Source organism: Aythya marila, assembly GCF_965140915.1.
Source record: "Aythya marila genome assembly, chromosome: Z".
In the NCBI taxonomy this organism is placed as follows: domain Eukaryota; kingdom Metazoa; phylum Chordata; class Aves; order Anseriformes; family Anatidae; genus Aythya; species Aythya marila.
The window spans coordinates 16,653,993-16,675,945 of record NC_139080.1 but is presented as its reverse complement, the minus strand read 5'-3'; the positions used below and the strand labels follow the sequence as shown (position 1 = coordinate 16,675,945).

At 36.0% G+C, this 21,953-nt stretch overlaps 1 protein-coding gene across 6 annotated transcripts in view; it reads right to left on the bottom strand.

Moving 5' to 3' along the window:
- Window positions 1–4,574: 4,574 nt before the first annotated feature.
- PARP8 (poly(ADP-ribose) polymerase family member 8) overlaps window positions 4,575–21,953 on the bottom strand; it is a 127,636-nt gene continuing 110,257 nt past the window's right edge. For 4 of the 6 annotated variants that reach the window (XM_082784358.1, XM_082784355.1, XM_082784356.1 and 1 more), the window contains 12 exons: window positions 21,803–21,895; window positions 17,938–18,063; window positions 16,420–16,485; window positions 15,068–15,135; window positions 14,671–14,719; window positions 13,703–13,815; window positions 13,464–13,536; window positions 11,351–11,420; window positions 9,434–9,510; window positions 8,390–8,459; window positions 6,335–6,419; window positions 4,576–5,313 (listed from right to left, as the gene is read on the bottom strand). In XM_082784358.1, coding sequence (XP_082640484.1) covers window positions 5,211–5,313; window positions 6,335–6,419; window positions 8,390–8,459; window positions 9,434–9,510; window positions 11,351–11,420; window positions 13,464–13,536; window positions 13,703–13,815; window positions 14,671–14,719; window positions 15,068–15,135; window positions 16,420–16,485; window positions 17,938–18,063; window positions 21,803–21,895 — 993 coding nt within the window. In that variant the 3' untranslated portion in view covers window positions 4,576–5,210. Of the gene's footprint in view, window positions 5,314–6,334; window positions 6,420–8,389; window positions 8,460–9,433; window positions 9,511–11,350; window positions 11,421–13,463; window positions 13,537–13,702; window positions 13,816–14,670; window positions 14,720–15,067; window positions 15,136–16,419; window positions 16,486–17,937; window positions 18,064–21,802; window positions 21,896–21,953 lie in introns of all 6 variants that reach the window. The other 2 variants (XM_082784360.1, XM_082784357.1) reach the window with 2 other exon arrangements.

The following is a 21,953-nucleotide window of genomic DNA, read 5'->3' as shown; positions in this document are numbered from 1 at the left end:
TACTGGGTAAATTTAAGAATTATTTTTAGAACATTAAATGATTTTGAATGTGTATAAGGACTATTTTTACTGACTTGCTGGCATGTTTAATGGAATCTATTCTTCAACAGCTTTTTCACACATTACATATGTTCATCTAACTACTACTTGAATTCTTTGTTTTGTTTTTCCTAACAAAATGTTCTACCTAGTATATCATACTGTGTACAAAATCCCAATGCAAAGTGTAATGGGTCATAATTTACATCATCGCCATTCCCCAGCAGATGAAAGTTTAGCAGGAACACCCAGCCAAGTATTGCATTCATCACACCAAACAGCAGCTCAGTATTTTATTCTGCTCACTTGAGGCAGCTGCAGGCCTGGAGGTGGCCATAGTTGATGCCATGGTGAGGCAGAGGAGCCCAGGGTCTTCATAACCAAAATGTCCAAAACCAGATCAGGAAACTCAATTTCCTTGTGATAGCCTTGTGCACTGTACATGATGCTACATGTGCAGAGCACTGCTTTGCTTTAAATCTTTGCTTTTTTCCTTACCTCTCCCACTCAGAAGCACAGTCCCAATCCTCAGTGTTTTAAGGAATAAATTTGGTTTTCATTACAGCCCTGACTGCCTGAACTCTAGATACTTTTCAAACTGCTTTCACCCTGCATGCTCTGCAAACAAACAGCCTTGTTCACTTTAGTCCACAGGCCCGTCTTTCCCCTTGAGGTAGTGTTTGTAACAAGGAAATCCAGCAGGACACCGGGCCACCCCTTGGTTTTGTGCATGCCATGCCATAGGCCATACAGTGCCCTACCAGGCCCTGCAAAGCACGGGGAGGCTTGGGCCTACCTGCTGAGGTCTCTCCCACCTCTTCTCCCCACCACCTTCACCAGTGAGGCCTCTGCTGCTACCCCAGCCTTGGACAGCCAAAGAAGACCTGCCATGGCCCACCAGCCATGGACTGGGCACGCTGATGCCAGCTGCCGTAGGTCTTTTCATCAGAGGTGCTTGTAAAACACTTACCATGACAGTGAAGAACGACGACTACAAAAAACGCCTCTATTTGTTTAAGGGCCTAGCTCCCAGCACCTGCAGTGGGTGTCAGCATAATGTGGGATCAGCCCCCAAACCTGTATGTTTTGAAAATGCTAAGATTAAAGAGTGCTTTTGCTCTGGTAGAGTTTCTTCTCTTGTCAGCCACAAGAAGTACTCTTTTTATTTAACTTACATTTTCTACAGCCAAGAAGAAATCCATTTAAACCAATATAATGCTGAAGTAACTAGACACTCTTTCTGTATTTGTTTAGTTTTTTTCATGTTTCTTTTAAAATTATGATTCAGTTCATTCATTTGTCTGCTAATTATTTCCACGGTAAGAAGTGGTCTATAAGCATAGTATAACTGATCTAAGCACAAAGTCTTCTTTTGGAAGTGGTCTTATATTTGTATTAACAAAAGCATAACCTTAGCATTATTTCATCAGATGCATTTTTAGTACCAACAGTTATAATATTAAAATTATACAGCATCAGTAAGAGTTTTTCAAGGGCTTTAGAGAAAACACAAGCATAAACAATTCTGGTGTCATCAACTAGTTCCTTTAAAACGTTAAGCAGAATATTACACAAACTGACTATTTGATGGTAAGTAATGCAGAGGCCAAGATTCAGGTATCAGAACAGTGTAGCACTGCTGAAGAAAATAGAGCTATGCTGATTATAGATATAGTAAGAAAATAACCCAAATTGCTTAACCCCTTGAATGCTAAATATCAGTCTGAATTTCAAGAAAGGTCTAAAAATATCATTTTTGATTCTTTTCTCAATGTTTAGAATACGTATAGAAGTACAAATATGGCAATTTATAATTAGGGTGCAACATTAAAGGATTAACATATTTTTTCCATTTAAATTTCCATATTTGTGGGCTTATAATTTGGTGTCTGATGCAGAAGTAAGTTACAAAGCTACTTCCCAAGAATTCCCTTGGTTGCTCCATACTGGACATGGTCACAGATAGATAGATATGGCTTCATGGAGATTTCTACCAAGCAAATACTAAGAGCTTGGGGCTCTGTTTTCTCAGAGGTTAAAAGCTAGTTTTGAAAGGTTTATATTTTTACAGTAGGAGTTATAAAGATTGCTCTATCATCATGTCATGTACATGCACATGACAGCAGAGGAAGGCAAATGCAAGGACTTTATGGATAACACAGGGCTTTTTCTCAAATGACTTTGGCTTTTTGTTTCTCATCCTGTGGAATCCATGCAAATTAGTATTTGTAAGAATTGGACAATATGCAACTCCAGCCTTGCATAAAAACTCTACACAAAAGTCATTCAAATAAAATCTCCTCCTCAGGCTCACTCATTCCAGTTCTTTGTGAGAAAGTATTTGCTTCAGTTTTGAAGTCTGCTACAGAAGGGCTATTTGTTTTTGACTAACAAATCCAGAGAACCTCCCTTTTTTCCTTCACCTTTAAAAAATGAGAACTAACATTTTGCTAAAGGAACAATCTGAAGATTCGTTTTCACCAGCAGGTAACATAACACCAAAAAGTTTCCCGTTAGTGTTTTGGCTCAGGAAAAATTGACTGAGTTACTGTGTAGCAAGTGAAGTGTTGTTTAATTCCATTGCTTTGTATGCGACACTGGGCTTGTGTCCTTGCATTGTCCCAGGTATCCTTGCCACCTCTCAAGGTGGCCCAGCTCCCCCAAGCACAATGCTGCACTTCTCCCCATGCTGCAGTTTTGTTACCCCTATGTTTTCTCACCACACAAAGAGTGGGACCTCAGCTGCTGACACTTTGTTGTTGTTGTTGTTGTTTTACCTTTCCTACCAACAAACTTCCTGCCCCTTCAGATCCACCCTTCTCCTTTAAAGATTTTGCCCTGTCCCATTGCCTGTGCTCATCATATTGTCTTTTACTCTTGGTCATCCTCCTTCACCCCCATACTTTAGCTAGTCCCCTTGATAATCCCTGAAACAGGCCCTCTATAACAGCAAGGTCTCCTCATACATCTCTGGGGCCGGCTTTTCTCCACCTTCCCTTCCTCTCTCTCATCCATTTAAGACAATCTTCTGAGCAGTCTTAAAATTTGGCAGACATTATGTTTTCACTCCCTTTCCAGTGGTTGTACTTAGGGCACCATACATGGTCAGCATCATGACACCACTGTGCAAAGCAAAGCTAACTCACTCCAACAGCTACACTCAAGGTTTCTTCAAAAGGGTTCATTTATGACCCTGCTGTAACTTGAGGGGACTGGGAAGATGACTGCTTACTTGGCTTCTCCAGTTCATTCATGGTCTTCTTCTGTTCTTTTTTATTTTTTGAGGTCTCTCAGAGAGGTGAACAGTCAGCCAGCAAGTCAATGCAGGACTTGCAGGACAATTTGTGGACTTGCTTTCTAGTCTCTTTCTGTTTTCTACAAAAAGAGAGATTCAGACACATATTGCAGGACAAAATATGGGGGGAAGAGTATTCCAGGTTTTCAGCTCTACTTCTGAATTATGCTGATTTTGTGCAGCTACATAACCTAATGCAGTCTTTATGTAGATAGATAAATTTCAGGAATCCTCTTTGTTTCAAGAAGTTTGCTTTCAAGAACCTGTGTCACAACAGAACTAGAGTAGTGGTTCTCACATGAGGTGTCCACCAAATGAGAGTGAAAGTCAACAGAAATTCAATAGCAAAATGGGTTTCGAAAACAAAATTGGTTTGACAGGTCAGGTGTGAACCCAGAAAAATGGAGGTCACCAGCAAATAAGTCTGGAATGCTAAAAAAAAAAAAGACTTTAAGTATGTTCCAGTAATATTATTTTACTTGCAGGGCATTTCAATTGCAGCAAGGAATATGGGAGTATAACTTGGGACTAAAACCAGGGAATCACCCATTACCAGTAAATATGAACATTATCTTCCTAATGGAGTTCTATTTAAAAAAATAAATAAATACAAACACTAGCTGGTCTCTCTCCTATGCTTTTACTTGGCTCTTCAGTATCTTTATTAAAAACAAAAACCATGTAATAGCTGATTCAGTCTGTTTTTACTTTATCTGGTGGCTTGTACCACCAGGTGCAGGATGGCTACTGCGAGAGCTGCTGAGGGCACAGGATATTCTTTATGCCATGGAGACTAGGCCCTACCTGTGTGGCCATCACGCTTACTTGGAAAAAAAGCAATTAGTTTAAAGGACAAAGATTTTAATTGATTTGTTTTTCCTTAGAAATAAATTAATAAAAATATTTCACATGGAGAAAGTCAATAAAATTTTGCATTTGTTTATAGTTTCTGATGTACCAAAAATCAACCCAATCATATTAAAGCTCTAATCTGGCAAGTACTTTTACTTATTTGAATAAATTTAGCCACAGACCAGTCTTGTTAATGTTAGGATGAAAACATTAAAGAACTTTGTTTATCTGAAGAAACTGTAAAATCCAGTGTATAAAAACCAAACTTGTAGAAAGAAAGAAAGTTAACAGCTTCTGGATTTCCAGGTGTTTGCTAATCTTGTTTAATTAAAAAATATAATTGAGACGCTTAACGGATAAGAGTGTTTCCAGAGAGGATAAAAAAAACTAAACATACACCATTAGAGTCATTGCTTTACTTTGTTTCATTCATTACGTCAAAAATGTATTGTTGTTTTAACCTTTTGACTCTAAATCCTGGCTACACCTGTGTAAAATAAAATGAATCAAAGATAGCTGCAGGTAACCAATCTCTTTAATTTGACATGTTCCAGACAATCTTTTATTGTGTTTAAATATGAGAATATTTTACTTATTGCAAAGTATCCTGTATAACACAGGTTCTCCGCTATAAAATCTTCTCTCTTGCTTATAATTCTCTCATTCTAAATTTAAAATACCAGTGTACAGTACTAAAACCTCCAATTGAAGAGTTTAATATAAAAATATCAGCACAAAACTCCTTTTTTAAATTCTGTTTATTGTGAGCAACCCAAATGCCTGTTTAATTATTATTAGTTGTAGTATATTAATAGACTTTGCACCCTACAGTTGCTAATTCATACCATCTCAGGTATTTTGATGAGATAAGAAATACTAAGTAAGAAAACAGTAAGTATTCAAAGGGTTAATTTGCTTATAATAATAATAATAAATTAGTTTTTTGCATCTTCTTCAGTTCAAAATCCAGCTTTGAGACTGAGGAAGGCTTCCAAATCACATCAATTAAATAACAGTGGTCCTTTTAACCAGTAGCAGTTTGATTGCCAATGACTCGAAGAATCTCTTTATGAATGCTTGGTTCCTGTGTATTTATACTTGTATCACCCACTTGACCATCTTCGTAACTAAAAAAAAAAAAAGTAAAAAAAATAAAATCAAGTTAGTGATGCTACCTAAAAGCGTTCAAAACTTTGTTTTATTCAATAATCAAAAGCACTTATTCTATGCTTTAACATGCTTACTATTCAAATGTTCTGCTGTACTTCATTGTTACACAAAGATCCTAAACTCTATAGAGAGTGAATGGTGGTAGGACTTCCATTGGCATTGAAACCCTAAGGCTGAACAGCCCATTGGGAATTCTGCAGTGCTGCCAGCACTGGGCCCATGGAAACGCAGTAGGAGCTCCCCTGTTGGTGGATGTATAAAGGAAAGGTCTGTTTCTGTGGCTGCTCCTGAACAGCCCCGCACAAGGCTGGTACCAAAGCAGGCACAAGGCCTGTGGCACCCAAACTCTTGTCACAAGAGGACCTGCACTTAGAGATGACACCATGAAATCTTCTGGGGTTTCGTCCTTGTTAAGAACCCATCTGCATTAAGGGATTGCATAGATAAAGAAATCCTGATCACTGCAAACCCTCAGAGCTGGTGAATCTGAAGTCTGTGCTTCTCCACTCATTTGCATGACTTTCTTTGCAGGGCTAAAATCTATGTCAATGTGTAATTACAAGTCATAGCTGAGAGGAAAAACACTCACATCACAGATAGGAAGCTTTTTCTCATTAATGAATTCTTTAGCTTTCAATCACACACCTGAATAGAAGAGAGATTTTGCAATACATGGAGAGACTTACTGCAACATAAGGCAATGCTATAGAGTGGGAAAAATCAGTAACACCCCATTCCTTGCATTTTTTTTCTTTATCAAAGTGACTACTAAATCTTTGTCACTAATGTATTCATATATTTTCTATCAAAATTAATTATAGAATAAAAATCTGAATAAAACTGAATAAAAACTGAAGCAATTCTCTAAAGAATTAGAAAGAAGTAACTTTTATCTGTTTTATTTCCAACTGTTGTCAGGATCATGGGGAAAAAGGCCTAGAAAAGACAGATATATGTTAAAAGAAGGTTTGTACTCACACAAAGAAAAATCTTGTACACACATGATCTGTATTGGGAACTACCCATATCTCCCCATGTTTGTGCAGATCAGATGAGGTTATCACTATCAGGGAAAGAATAAATTTCATAGTGATCAAAACATGTCAGGAAAATACTGCTTTAAAATATTAGCTTTTTTACACACTTTAAATAGCTTTGTGGGAATGTTGAATTTTCCAGTGCATGTCTGTGGCAAAGTGTAGTCTCCAAGCTGGCTGTTAGTACAAACAGGGAGATGAACTTGATTCTTGTTTCCAAAATACATTCTACTTTCCAGAAAACACAAATGCTTGATGTATGGGAGCCAGTTTGTTAAGAAATGATTTTAAACTAAAGTTGGCTTTTATGATCATTTGGTACTTCTCATAAACAAAGTTCTTTGAAGGCCCAAGACCTGCTCTAGAGACTAGTAAACAAGAAAAATGAAAATGTATGCTTATTAAAAACTGATTTTAAATGGACATAGGGCTGTTAAGGAGGATCTGAGTCAACTAATGGCTTTGGCACAGACATGTTTGTGTTTGATGATGGCTGAGACAACAGTAAGATGTAAAAGACAACACCTGAAACTGAGATGCCAAAGATTAGAGATTTGCAATACTACCAAATATTTTTTAAAACTTAAGCACACCAAGTATAATCAAGGGGATTGTGAAACTTGCCAAAACTTGCTCAACATTTAGAAAACAATGATAGGCTGTTAAACAGCCTAATGAGAACAACATAGGAAAGAAACATTCTTATTTCTAGGTAGTAGCAGAAAAAGTTTCTATAAATGCATCTAAACACTACCATGAATAAGTGCATACCAAATTTTTACATTATTTCTTCATTTAATTTTAGTTTTTAACAAACATTTATTTGTTGTAATTTATTTCAAATTTATATTTGATAGACACCTTCCCCCAAACACTTTGCAAAGAAAAGTGAAGTAATAAATATAGTAAATAATTTTACAATAAAGTAAAATATGTTTTACCATATATTTTAACCCTTACAACATTCACAATCCATTGAGAAATGCAAAGGAAGAATGACAGAGATAAAAAAGTCCTACATATTCATCTCTTCTATCCCATATTAATACTTGGGAAAGGTATCATTTATATTTAGAAACTTCAAGCATTTTTAAGAAGTAAATTCTAGTAAAGCCTGCATTCATTTCATAGCTTTTTTTGAAAGCTACAGTCATAAAGTTGTGTGTTTTCCTATCCGGATCATGTTTAAGTTTCATGTTGACTGACAGCCTTGATCATATTAAATATTTTACTTCAACATCTGAAAAATAATTATTTTAAAAAGTAGCATAAAAATAGCTTTCATTTTGAAAGAACATCCTTTCTACCATGCCTTAATTTTTACTTTTTAAAATAAACAAATGCTGAAAATGGAGGTCAAGCTGAGTTCAATCTGATTTCTTTTTATTTGGCCAATGAGACTCATTACCAATTGCTCTTACTCAAATTTATTTTTTTTTTTCTCGGAAGCTGCTGTTTTCATTAATTACTAATAGAATAGCCAAGTCTTTCAGGAATAATTGTAATCATATGGAATGGATTTTAACTTCACAAAAATTCTGAAGCAGTCCAGAACAAGAAGCTGGCTACCAGATGAACAACACGTTTGCCTGAGAAATGCAAAATTAATTGGAATTCGATAGGAAAGCTTCTGTTTCTCAGAATTTTGTGTTCAATGTTTTTATTAAATGCTTGCAAGAAGTCACCATTTCAAATAAAGACTTTCTTTGGATCATATTGATGACTTAGGAATATGATCATATTTGAAAGACAGACTGGATGATCAGTCACTTTGTGCATATGATTATTTCAGAAAAAATCAGGTTATGTTACAGGTTTTCTTTGAAGAAGGAAGTGTTCCGAACTGAAACACAAAGATTATTAAACAAGTTTTTATATAACTACCAATTGTTTCTGACCTAAAACCAACCTATACTGGAACTAATGTTGATGCTGATTTATATACAGTGTTGCTGTACCTATGACTAAAACAGTTTTTCAATTACTTTCAGCTTACCTTCACATAAGGCTATGCATTTTAAGTTACGGCTTTGCAAAAATTGTGACTGTTGTCCTTTCTTCTGTGACTGAGAAAACAAAACAAAACAAAACAAAACAAAACAAAAAAAGAAAACTTAATTAGCACTGTAAGGCAAACAGTGAAAAAGTAGAAAAGCTGCTATTGTGTAAACCACTGCTGTCAGTGGTTTATTAATAAGCAAAGATAGAGGTTGTCATTCTAAAACATTTTTTTTTATTATCATAGGAAAGATTTGAACTCTACCCAGAAAGAAAGCTTACCAATTATTATAGAATCAAGAATAGTACTAGAAATATCATAGTGCTATGGATAAACAAATTGCAAAAAAAAAAACAAAAGAAACACAGTGAATTTGATCCGTGATTCTTTGGCTACTACCTTGATACTGCTGGCCTGCTCATTTATGAGAGCTTCTGCACTTACATACCAACTTTTCTTCAAAGCAAGATTATCCTACAGTTCTTGTGTGTTAACCATGGAGACAGATGTAATTTCTCAAAATTTAGTCCTATACATAATTGCTATGAGTTTGCTTTAAATAAAGCAGAATTATAGTGGTCTAATGTGTAGAAACTGAAAAAAAACAAACAAAAAAAAAAAAAAACAAACCAAACCAAACCAAACCAAAAACAACAAATGACTTGGTATAAGTGAAATACTATGCTAATTCTCCAGTAATAATCATTTTCAATTCTTTTTGCATTGTTCTTCAGTAAAAAATCTAGAGTTCAAAAAGCAAGTACTTGCTAAGGGTCATAATGCTATCTGTATTTTGTTGTTGTTCTCTTCCCAAATACTTCTGTTTGGAAAAGAAGGGTACAGGGGCCTGTAGTACACTCCATAAATTCTTACTAAAACAATTGGGCTGTATTTGATGGTTACAGACTCTGGACTAGTTGATTTCATTCAATGAAGTAAAATTGTTAACCTTCACAAAGGGAATATTGCCTTCTTTTCTGATATCAAGTTCCCAAACATAAAACCATAAAACTTCCAGAGATGGTTGATACACTACCGTACCTGTGATGTGTTACTGCCCTTACTGCTTGAAGCTGGTTCATCTTTAGCTGACACCTTCTGCTGCTTCTTGTTCATCCCTAAGATATTAAAATCACATAAAATACCCTGGTATATAAATGCAACAATAACCAAAATTAAGTATGGAGAGGTATGCAAGAGGTAACATGGTGGGAATCACACACAGTCTTTTTCATGGCAGCCAGAAAGGTAGTTTTTGTTGGTAGACAGCTTTCTTTGTCAAAGATAATTTGATTTAAACCTGCAAATTACCTGTATACCTGCATGTGTTACAAAGACCATGGGAAAGCCAAATTAGCACCACACAGGTAGGAAAGTGAGATTAAATGACACTGAGTTCAGCTCAGGAATTTAATCCTGAGTTTGTCATTGTTTAACAGATTTGCATCTTCTAATGCCTTGAGTTTAACTGACCCTACTCAGGCTGAAATAACAGTCTGATTTACTGTAGGTGGGACAGTAATATAATGAGAAAGAACTTTATGTATTCATCTTTAGCATTATTTAGACTTTTAGTAAATCCAAATAAAATTTTCAATAGTAGTTCATTTATTTAGAGGTAGTTTTAAAGTCTAGCTAGATTTAAATGGCTTATCTACAGCTGAATATATTATTATTCAGACACTTTGGATGAAATTTCCATCTGAGAAATTTAGACATCTATGTTTGTACCTTAGATGTTGCATACATTCATCACATTGGGTTTAATAAAATTCCTGTACTGTATGCTGTTACAGACATCCTTTCTTTTCCACTGTCCCACATTTCTTGACAGTTTGAAAACACAAACTGAATTATGGCAAAAAGTAAGTTTATGAAGTAATGAGGATTATAGACTCTGTTGTGTTTTTTATTAGCATAAAGTATTATATATTTCATAGGCATAGACTTCCTTTCTGGAGGAGACTGGATGGAAGGGACTGAGAAAGGCAGGAAGAGGAGAAAAAGCACACTGAAATTGACAAAACAATGCTGTCCAAAAATAAAGTAATTTAAAGTAATTTTGTTAGATGATGGTGCTTCAACCTGAGCTTTCAGTGAGTCCTAAAATGCTTCCATACTTGTGTAATTTCTGAAAAGCTAACAGTGCATTTAAACTCTGCTGATATTAAAACCAAGTAAGTAGTAGTAAGAAATGCTAAGCTCTACAAACTGATTGTGACATTACCTAAAATTACCAGAAGGTATAACTAACACTCTCAAAATTAAATTTACCTTCATGCACATGAACACACATTTATATATGAGGAAATGGTAAATACAACATAACTAAAGGAGACTTTAAAATATCTATAAATGTTTCTTAATGTACACACTGGTATATCATGTTTCTGTTATGCTTCTATTTATGATTTTATTCTCATATAGAAAACTCTACATGACTCACTTTTGGATTTACTAGTGGGACAAATTAAATTTCCTGCCCTTGCCATGTTAACATGAACACATCCTGTATCTTTTATGTGACCCTGACATGGCAATACTTGGGAATATTCTTAAACATATGCTGTTGAACATGTCTGTTGATGAATACTTGTTCTGTCAGATCAGGTCCTAAAAGCCTGTAACTATGTGGATAGTTCTAGATGAACTTAGGCAGATACCGATAAAAAAGTAACAAAGTTGGATTTCCCTGGCATAGTCAAGGCCTGCTTCACTACAAACAGCATCCAACTCTAGCTACTATTTACTTCAAGCTTTCAAGATACTCAGCACCTTTGAAAATGAGGATGGGTACTTAATAAGGGAAAATATAATTTATTAAAAAAAGAGAAAATCTAAGCTTGGACTACAAAGATAAATACTACAGTATTGTAAACAGTGATGCTGGTAAGAAAAGCAGTTGACTAAGACACCCCCCTATATTTCTCCAATTTTAGAGTGATTTATAAATATCACCTGAGTAACCAAATGATATGCTTGACAATGGACTAAGGTAGATTCCACTTCCAAACATTGCACCATGGAGCTGAAAAAGAGAGAGAAGAATGTCTGTTTAACAATTATTTGGTTATCTGGACAAAGTACAAATGATAAACACACGTCTTGATGTAGATCAGTATCCAGCCCATTGCGCTGATTTATTGACTGGTAATAAATGGTTTTCAAAGAAGTCTCTAAAAATAAAACAACCAAAACCAACAACAAAAGAAAACAAAATGCTGTGAATATACAACTATATGTTCTGGAAACTGCATCCAAATGCCCAAAGATAATTTTATATCAGATTTGTACATAAAGTTGCATTTTCTGTCTTAAAATCTAACATTACCATGAGGGATGCCTAACATTACCATGAGGGATGCTACGTGCTTCTAAAGTGGCCAAATACACTTCAGCCTTAAGAAGGGTGAGCAGCTCACCATGTGTCTCACATCAAAACCTTTGCAGGAACCACAGCCTAAGCCAGCCTTTGAGGGGCTAGGTCCAGAAGGTGTTTCCAAAGTACACCAGCTGGCCTTGGATGAGCAAACAATTCAGCAACAGCTGCTTTTATTTTCTTTCAAAAATGAAGATATGGTGATAACACCACTCATATGCTAAAAAAAATAATAAAACTGTCACTAGTTCAACCAGAGTATTGGAAGAATGGGTTCAACCAAGCTTTTGCCTGAGCCAATTCAGCCATACATATTCTATCTCTTCAGGACAGTGTTTTAGCCACAGAGCTATAAAATGTCTGAAAAGAAGAGAGGAAAGGGAAGAATCTTCTTCACCAACATAACTGCTCTATGTCACAGGGCCTAGGCAAAGGGCCTGTAGGCAAAGCAACAAAACAAGCACATTTTATTAGTAATTTTCTTGTCTAGAAAAAGGGATATACAGTTTTTGCTTCTCCTCAAGAGATTGACTGCCTTATGAGGCTTTCAAGAAACCACACAAAGTAGTTGGTGGAGCACATGCAAGAACCCAGAGTATCTCCTGTGAAGGTAAATGTTATGAACACTGAGCTTCAGAGTCATGCTTACCCTCATTTCTTTGCTCTGACCCCACGACATTTGCCTTATGTCTGCAATGTGTCAGCACTCCTACAGAAATACAGTCATGCTCTCACTCCTCCAAGTCCTACAGTATTGCACAGGATCCCTGGTGAGCAGATACTTTTCCTGACTGATTGGTACTGAGGTAAGCAGAATGAACAGGGCTCACAATATGGCTTAGTCATGTGAGAGATCTAAAAATGATAACTTGTATAAAACAGACTTGTATGATCTGCTTCCTCCTATTTCCATTAAAAAAAAAAAAAAAAAGATACAAAAACAAACACCAAGCATAAAGGGGTTTACTTGCGTAATTTTGGACCTTAAATCTTGCTTTCTTGGTGAAGTGTCTTACAAAGATGCTAAGAAAAACATCCAAAGCATTAAGAGGAACAGCAGAGTTCCATTCCTTTTTTTCTAGTACATCCTGTTCCCTAGACCATAGTAAGAACCCTTGAATCCTCCTCTAAAGTATCTAATCAGGATCATGGATTCATCACTGGTGAACAGCTGTCAAAACTGTGTTGCTAAAACACTACGAATCACAGTCCTCTAGTCCCTCTGCTACTGACTACTTTGCCCTGCAAGAGTGGTCTTGCAGAGAAATCAAACTGAAGTTTGCTATAGATCCCTCCTTACCAGTATGCTCGCATTCCCCTTGTAAGAAAACTTGAGGAGCTGAGAAGGCACTGTAACCTGTCTTCTGTAAAGCTAGTATACTCTGGGATCCTATAATATAGGCATACATTTTAATCTCAGACTGCTTTTAGGCAGTACCGAACTAAACCTCCTGGAGGTGCTGCTGTGTAATGTAAAACTGAAACACAGATTCTACCAATGGGATTTTTTAAAGCTATTTTAGCAGATACCTAACTTCATTTTAATTGCTTCAGAAAAGTCTCTTTTCCAGGAAGTCACCTCTTTTTAGCACCTACACGACTACCAGAAACACAACCCTTGACAACTCACCTAATTTTAATATGTAATCAAACATGCACAGGTTAGCTGAAGTCTTTTAGTCTACTATTTACCTGAAGCCTCGTATTGGAAGCAACAACCAAGCCGTTCCTCAGGATGGAATGCCAATTTTCAATGTGTGAACCACTGAAAAATTAAAAAGAGAAAGCATTAAAATCCACAGTGTAAAATTCAAAATGAAATCAGTAATCCTTTAAAACAATACATTCGCGGCTGTAAACCTCAAATGGTAAGAACAAAAAACAGCATGGCATTTTAGTAACCTTTGATTAATACAAAGATATGGACTCACTGAAATGCAAAGGTACTTCCATAAAGGTTTTTAGCAGCTCGGAAATTGGATTCTTTGGCTGGTGGACTGCTGAGAAGTAGGAACTGGTGGGGAGTGTGCATAAACTTTAGTTGCTGTAAAATATAAAAGTTCATATGTGAAAAGAAATTGATGGACACAAAAGAACTGCATTTCCAGAATGGTAGTTCTTAATATATCACACTGTTTTGCACAATATATGACTGCATCTAAATACCTACACAAACTAAATTGAAATAGGTCTCATTACCATACCTTTTATCTGAAATCAAACAGTAAAAACAGTCTTCGGCATATGAAACATATGGAAGTTTCTGAAACAGATTTCAGCCTAATACGGCTCTAGTAAGGTAATTAATTTGAACAATTTCATCACAGTATTTTGATCAGAGTTGGCTTTGAATTAAAGTTCAGATTTGAAAGGCTGCAGATTATTATGCCCTTAAACAGAACATCGGAGGCATATATATACTAATAAATTAATCTCAGCACCATCCTTCTAAAATTCCAGAGCTATATTCTTTTTACTGTATATTCAAGTTCTCTGTAAACTACAAGTTCATGGTATTCTCAACTTGTGTTCTCAGTTTACACAACTGGTGTGTTATATAAAAAGCAGTGCAGATGAACACCACAATTTTGTATTTAACATTCTAAACGGTAACTAAAACAGTGAATTTTTCACCCAATCTCAGATGACTGCAGGTAGACACTTGCATTTGAGCTACTCACCTCAAATAGAATTTTTATGACTATAATTTGTTTGACTTGACTTAGATATGCACAACATGATTCTATGAGTCATAACCTGAAACTGCCAACTTCTCTCCACTGTTTGTTAATGGGGTCCATGTGACCAGTTTGAACATAGACATCCACATGTGGCCAGGAGACTCCCATCAAATAAGAGCCATGAAAAATAAGAAAATAAAGAACCCACAGACACTTACCCTATTCACTGGAAGCTTCACAATGTGTGATCTGTTACTAGAAATAACCCTACAAGAAGAAACAGTTCTATGTATTAGGCATGATAACCAAGAACTTTCCTTCTTAAAAACATTATGCACAGCCAGAACAAAGCACTGAGCTGCACGCCTTTGAATCTATCAGATAAAAGTAGAACAAATCTTGACTGCAAGATCCATCTGAGGCCATAAAATAAGTTAGCAGTGTTCTCAGTTGCCCCAGATGAGCTCCAGAAACAGCTCATAAACAAAGCAGCTGCAAACATTAGCTTTAGTATTAATTCTTAGGGTAAGCTTATACCAAATTAAACTGGTGAAGTCATTATTCATTCAACTTGATACTTTAATAATTATCATCTCACGTGAGTCAATTTTATACCATTGTAGAAGAGGATGTGCAAGTGGGTCTTGTTTATCCATCTGCTTCTTTATTTCCAAGTAAGGTGCCTAGAAGATAGTAATTATGTCCTTTATTGTTAGTTGAAATCATAAGGTTAAATTTTATGTTACATTGCCCATGATTTCTTCTATTAAATGGGACGAATACATGGGACTCGTTATTAAGCTTAAATCATAGCTTTGCTGACATTTGGCGTTGTACAGTTATAAATGTGTTTTGACAACAAGAAGAATTAATATAGCAATTATTTTCCCTGGAGTAAAATAATAAGCATGTAATTAGCATCAAAATGAGTATATTATAGCAAAACATTGGTGATCTCAGGAATAACAGTACAAGATGTACTTATGTTAAGTTTCTGGGTTAAGGAATTGGACTGGAACTTCACAAAATCTGGTTTCTCAAAATACCCCAAGATAATCCACCCCATTTTTTTTAAACAGTTACATGGTATAAACTGGTAAAGTAAAATACTGTTAGCAGCTTAAATTCCCTTAAAAAGCATTTTCTTAATTTTTATCTCATTCCTTTAAAACTATTCAGTCAAATTGTTATTTTAACATTAAAAAAAGTAAAATGTTGGTTATTTTTCTCTTTAAGAGATTATTATATTAAGTAAAAAAATACACGGTTTTATTTTCAATGTGTTTTACTGCTCTCTATACCTCATTCTTCATTCCAGAATCCCAAAGTACTTTAGAAATACATACAAGATACAATTTTTAAGCTCTTGTGAGGTTACATGTATGTAACAGTTGGAAAAGCAAGGTATATCGGAGAGATTTCAATAATCAGTTGTAATCAGCTGGGCTGCTTGGGAAATGAAGTGTTGCTATAAACATAAGTACAGCTATCAGATTCTGTCCCACTGTGAATATTGAGAAATCACATGGTAGTAATCCCATGAGACCCAACCTTCCAAGTCCCCAACCACACTTAGCTGAACAAGTGTTTTGTTATAACAGAAATAAAGCTATCATTCAGAACACCATCACAAAATCAATTTCTTTTGCTTTGGAAATAAAAGACTCAGTTTGACTTGGATATTTCCAGAAATGCAGCAGTTGGTGATTATCTTGTTACAATGCCCCATTCTGCTGTTATTATCTCTTATTTAAACTTCAAAAGACATGAATTCTACTTCATCACCTTAATTTCGTTGCTACTGTGGATACTGTAGGTTTGTTATTTTTAGCACACGTTTTATTATTATTACGGCTCAATAGAAAATGGCTGATACTATTGCCTTCCCCACCCATCACAGGCCTCATATAAACATCTTCCTAGTTCTAGAAAAAGCTATTATGTTATGTAAAGATTTTTAAACTCACCTGTGTCATCTCTCTAATAGAAGTGATACTATCCAATGCTTTCATGACTCGGTCATAATTCTTCTTCTGATGTAATATAAAATAAGCAAATAAATTAACAGACTATTGGTCTTTGGCTCCACAAAACTCTCATTTTTTTGATGTGAAGTCCTCATCAAAGTTTGGATGAATGTTCACCAAGCCATTCCTTTCTTATTTTTTTTTTTTTTGAATAGCTTCCTTCCACCTTATCTATACACAGACTTACTCCTTCATAGTTCACAAAAATTTCACCAAAAATGTTATCATGATGGCTGTTATTTGAATTTCACTAGAATCTCAAATACACCACAATGTAACTCAAAAGATTAGGTCACTTTTTAAACAAATATTTGTAACTAAACACAGGCTCTGCTGGTTATTTGGATAATATTCTATTAAGTATGCAATGAACAAACAGCTGTTAAATAAGATGCTAAATAAGCAGATGTGTTCACTTTGCTAACAACTCTAGAAAACGTCAGAGGTCTCTCAGCTGTCTCTCTGCTTCATCCTGACCCTTGCTTACCTTCTGCCTAGGAACCGCTACCAGAGGACTCCACGTTTTCTGAGCAGATGAGCTTAACAGTCTGTGCTTCACCAGCTCCACATGCAACACCACCTTCAGGAGCTCCAGCTCCCTGTCTGTAGGTCTTACCAACTCCTGCCCATGGACTTTCACCTCATCCATGCTGGCATTCTTGCTAGAGGAGATGAGAGTGGGCCATGCCAGCCTAGGGCTGTCTCTACTCCTCTTCTTGCAAGACACCTTTTCATATTCCTTATACCACTTTACACTCTTGCCCTGCCCAGCTGCTAGTCTCCTCATCAGCCCCTTTCCAAGCTCCTCTGGCAATTCTTCCTTCCCATGCACTACAGAATACATTCACCCCTTCCTCTGAGGAAGAACCACTGTTATCTGGCCTTTGTTCAGGAAAAGTGGGATGCTTCCCCATGCAGGCCATCCGAAGTTCTCATGTATACCCTTGAGGATGGCTCAAGTGAGTTATAATAGGTTCATGGCTTCCCTAGAGTTTCCCTGAGAAGCAGCATTTGCAGTCTGAAGAGCAAACAATTCTTCAAAATTTAATACTTGTACATGACCTGACTTTTATGTCCAACATTTGATAAAAGTAAGTTTAAGGACATAATAGTTTGCAAAGAGAAAATGAAATAATAGCAATAACCACTTTAAGAATGGAAAGTCCAAATTGTACATTGAGAGAAGACACCAAAGATGGTGTTTTTTCATCTATAGTTTGTGTCTTAAAAGAAGTTCTTGGCTTCAATCTAACTTTAAATGCAACTTAAAGTTTATTCCCAAATACCTTGTCAGAGACAATTAAACAAAAATAGAGAGTTCTGAAAACAGCCGCATGCTTGTGCTATATGCTGGAGCTGTATCTTTTTTAGTAGAGGACACTCAAGAATAAGGCTTTGCTTTGAAACCTAATGCATTATTAAAACTAAGCAATGACACAATGAAAGGCAACTACTTACCCTGGGGTTAAAGGCCAGCATCTGAGGATCATTAGGATCAACTACAGAAGGATATGGCTCAAAAATGACAACTTTCCTAGGTGACTCTAATGCAGACCGACACATGGATACTAACAGATCAACCACCTAGAGACGAAGAAAAATATTTATTAAATGTATGTACTATGTACTTTCATATTTCATCACCCAGTCTACTCATTTTTCTTTGTAGCTAAAATTATGTTCCACAGATAGCATGTAACGACTGATTTTTTCCCATTGACTTCAAAAAGCTTCAGGCCCAGCCCTGCTATACTATTTGAGGTGCCTAGGTAAGACCAAAATCTAGTTTTAAATGTACTATCATTCCAGACATATTGCTTGTAGTCCTACTTTCTCTTGTGTACATGTGATAATTCTTGGACGAAATTCATTCAGAAAATGAAGTTGTGCTGGATCTGTGTACCCTTGGGTAGAAGATGCCAATGAAGAATGCTACTCAAGAAAGAGGAAGAGTCTGTGAACTTGTACCACCACCTGCTGTTTTCCTGAACACTGTAATCATAAAAACACTACTAAACATTCATTTTACTAAAGCCAGAACAGCACAGTGATTTAAAAGTTACTTGCATATCTCACACTGGGAGAACTTCTCTCCCTTCCTTTCTGTTACAAATAACATGAATTTGATTACCTATGATTTCCAAGATTTCACTGTAAGATCATGTGTCTAATCAGTACAGACATATTCACATAGGTACATGTTGACACATACACAATTTTGCAACAGATTTAAGTGTAATTGTTTCAAAAATAGTAAATTAGAGATTAAAAAGAGCCTACAGCAATGACAAAACAGAGATAAAGCAGCTTTCTGGCAGCTGTGAAACCCAAATCCCACTGATAATAAAATTCAAAGTTGCTATGTAAAAACATCACTGCAGATTGGCTTATTTCCACCTGATTTCTCTGTGTTATCTGAAAAAAATCCTCTGCAAAAATGAATTTTTCCATGAAAGAAACAAAAGGGCAAGAAGATTTGTACTTAGTAGGCATCCCTGGTTCCTCCCACAATTCCAGATAAATCAGATCTCATCTCACAGCTCAAGTTCTAGAAGTCATTATATGTCTGCTATTGTATCTGATCATATGGAAGAAATAAAAATTATGGTCCTTTAGAGAAGAAGAATGAAAATAAGAATCATAATGAAAGAGAAAAGGAACTGTGCTGCAGTGAGTCATACTGTTGCCATTCTCCTCCTCTGCTCCTTCAGCATGAATGGACAATTTTCTCTACCTGTTTAAAAATATTCTGTTAGTTTCAGCTACTAGCTCACATATATTGAAAACTGAAGTTACTTAAATAATCATTGCTTTCTCCATGGTGCTCTGATTTCCATCCAGTATATAATAGCTACAAGTGTAACGAATGTTTCAAAAATAGGGCATCTGCATTAGTATTTGCAAAGGGGACTAGGAGACTTTATACACAGCCAGGTCAGGCAACCAGGCCATGTTTACCATGTATTACCATGTATTACCATGAAACTGGGCCCAAGTTCGTACTTCTTACAGGCACTTCTTTGCTTTCAGTTGCAAAACACTAATAGGGAAGAGTTGTTTGAGTTTCCAGACTGCTTAATACAGTGATCCAAAGTTGTCTTCCTTTATTACTTGCACAGTGGGACGTTGTCTTAAAACTGGCACAGTTCTTATTAGAACAGCATCCCAAAGCCTTCATTTAAAACAAATGTGGACTTCTGTATTGTTTCTCACCATGATAACAGCAGGTTGTTTTAACCTGGGGAAAATGTGCATAGATTAGGCTTAATTAATCCCCTGATTTCCCCTGAGATCATTGTTCTGAGCTGATAGAATATACAGCAGCTGAAACTGCGAGATAAGTCTAAGGCAAACATAATATGAACTTCTACATGTGCTCCTTGGTAATAAGAAGTGCTGTGGATCTATTAAGTGTTCTTGTAGCTGGGTGTGAGCTTCTCCTGCCTAGGAGTGAGCATTGAAGCACCTCAGGTATGGTTTAAATATTTTCAAGGAGGAAAAAATCTCTCAGTACATCCCTCACTCTCTACAGGAAATCCAAACTACCAAAAAAAAAAAAATCAGGTGTTTAATTTTCAGGCGTTTTGACTATGACTAAAAAGAAGGTGATGTGAATTTGAGCTTGAAAGTTTTATCAAGTATAATCTCTTATTATTAAGAAGGGGCCATCGGAACACAGGGAGTGACAAAGTAGGGGTGTCTACCTTAGAAAACTAGATCAAAGCACGGTAGGAAGAACAGGATGTAATTTCTAATAATGGGAACCAGTATTTAGGATCTTCACTACACAAAATGTTTTGGAGACTTGGAGGAAGTTTTATTTGACGAAACGTAGAAATTCACAGTGTGAGTACCTACATCTTACTAGTCAGCCTAAACTCTCTTCATAATCAATGGAGAAAATAACCTCTGTGCTGATGGCCTATGCTGTGACTCACACCATCCTAAACTATTGTCAAAAATAGCTCTGATGAATCAAACCCTAAAAGCACTGAACTCTTTCTGCAAACAGGAAAGAGAGCTCAACCAGATCAGATGTAGTGAGTTGGGTGTGATGCTAACACTACAGTGAGACCCAACAAAATTCAGTCACCTCAGTCCGATATCTCAACATCATTTTTTTCTACCTCTTTTTAAGCACCATTAAGGTTGTAATCACTTAAATACTCTTCAGCAATGCTGAAGAGGTGCTCTAGAGAGCTAGAGCTGCATATGTCTGTAACAGTAAGACCTACGCAAAACAAAGTGTGAGAGTTAACATGGACCACGTCTCCCCTCAGCCATATTTAAAAACAGAAGTGAGAGCTACTTGCTTGTACCTATATACCATGTAAATATAGTATATTCAGAAAATAAAAGTCCAGCACTACAGAACGACATAACTGAGGTCTTCAGTTATATTCTTAAGGGAAGAAGACACTTCTCCAAGTTTCTTCCTCTTAGGAAATGCTCACAGACGTTATTCTGGCACTCAGCCAAATAGTTTATTTCCAGTAGCTAGACTCATTAGTGCTAGTTAAAGCTAACTGAACTGAATGGTTGCTCTTCCAAAAAACATGTTGCTTACCAACGAAGTGCACAGTCAGTGACATATATTTAGGTAATCGGAGAGGAATGCATTTTTCCGTAAGATCTGAAAAGGCCATTTTAACTTTTGAATACACTGAAGCCCTGTAACTACTGTAAATTAAGGTTAAATGGTGATTTGAAAACATAGTTTAAAATACTGTTTTATGACACATAGAAAATCATGAAAAAAAAAAACAACAAGTAATTATATGGTTATAAATACATTGGTAACAGAATTTAGAGTCAGAAAGCAAGGCTGTGTTAAATTCCTAATCCTTGAGAAGAGAGAAAAAAACTCTGTGTAGAAACATCAATAAGGACTTTCCCACTGTTATTTAATGATCAAAATAACAGATGCTCAGTGGATAGCTGCATCCAACACCATGAACAGGAAGTGGCTTATTAATTGAATGAGAGTAGTAATGGCTCATTAGGTGAAAATAAATGGGAATTATCTGCAGATGACAATGTCTGCCTTTATTAACAATCCAGGTGACCTAATTGAATACAACAGAACAAGAAAAGCGGGTTACTCTAATTACATGGAAGGAAAACAATGGAAGCACTTCATTAGTAACATCTGAAAATGTCATGCATAAACTGTGCATTTATGGCTATAAGAATGCACAAATAAATAATACTTACCAAGGAATACTCATACAAGGAATACAAGTAAAATAAGTATTAGAAGAGACTGAAAAAACTGCACACACTATAGAAAATCAGATATGTAATAATTATTAGATAATTCTACCTGAGCCCCAGTTGCAATTTCATCAGCAGCTTCGTTCATCACTCCTAATGTTTGGAAAGCAAATACACAGAGCTCCCGTTCACAAACGGTGGGCTACACAGAGAAAGAAAGTTAATTATATTTTTGTTCTAGTTTGAGGCTATTGGTTTTA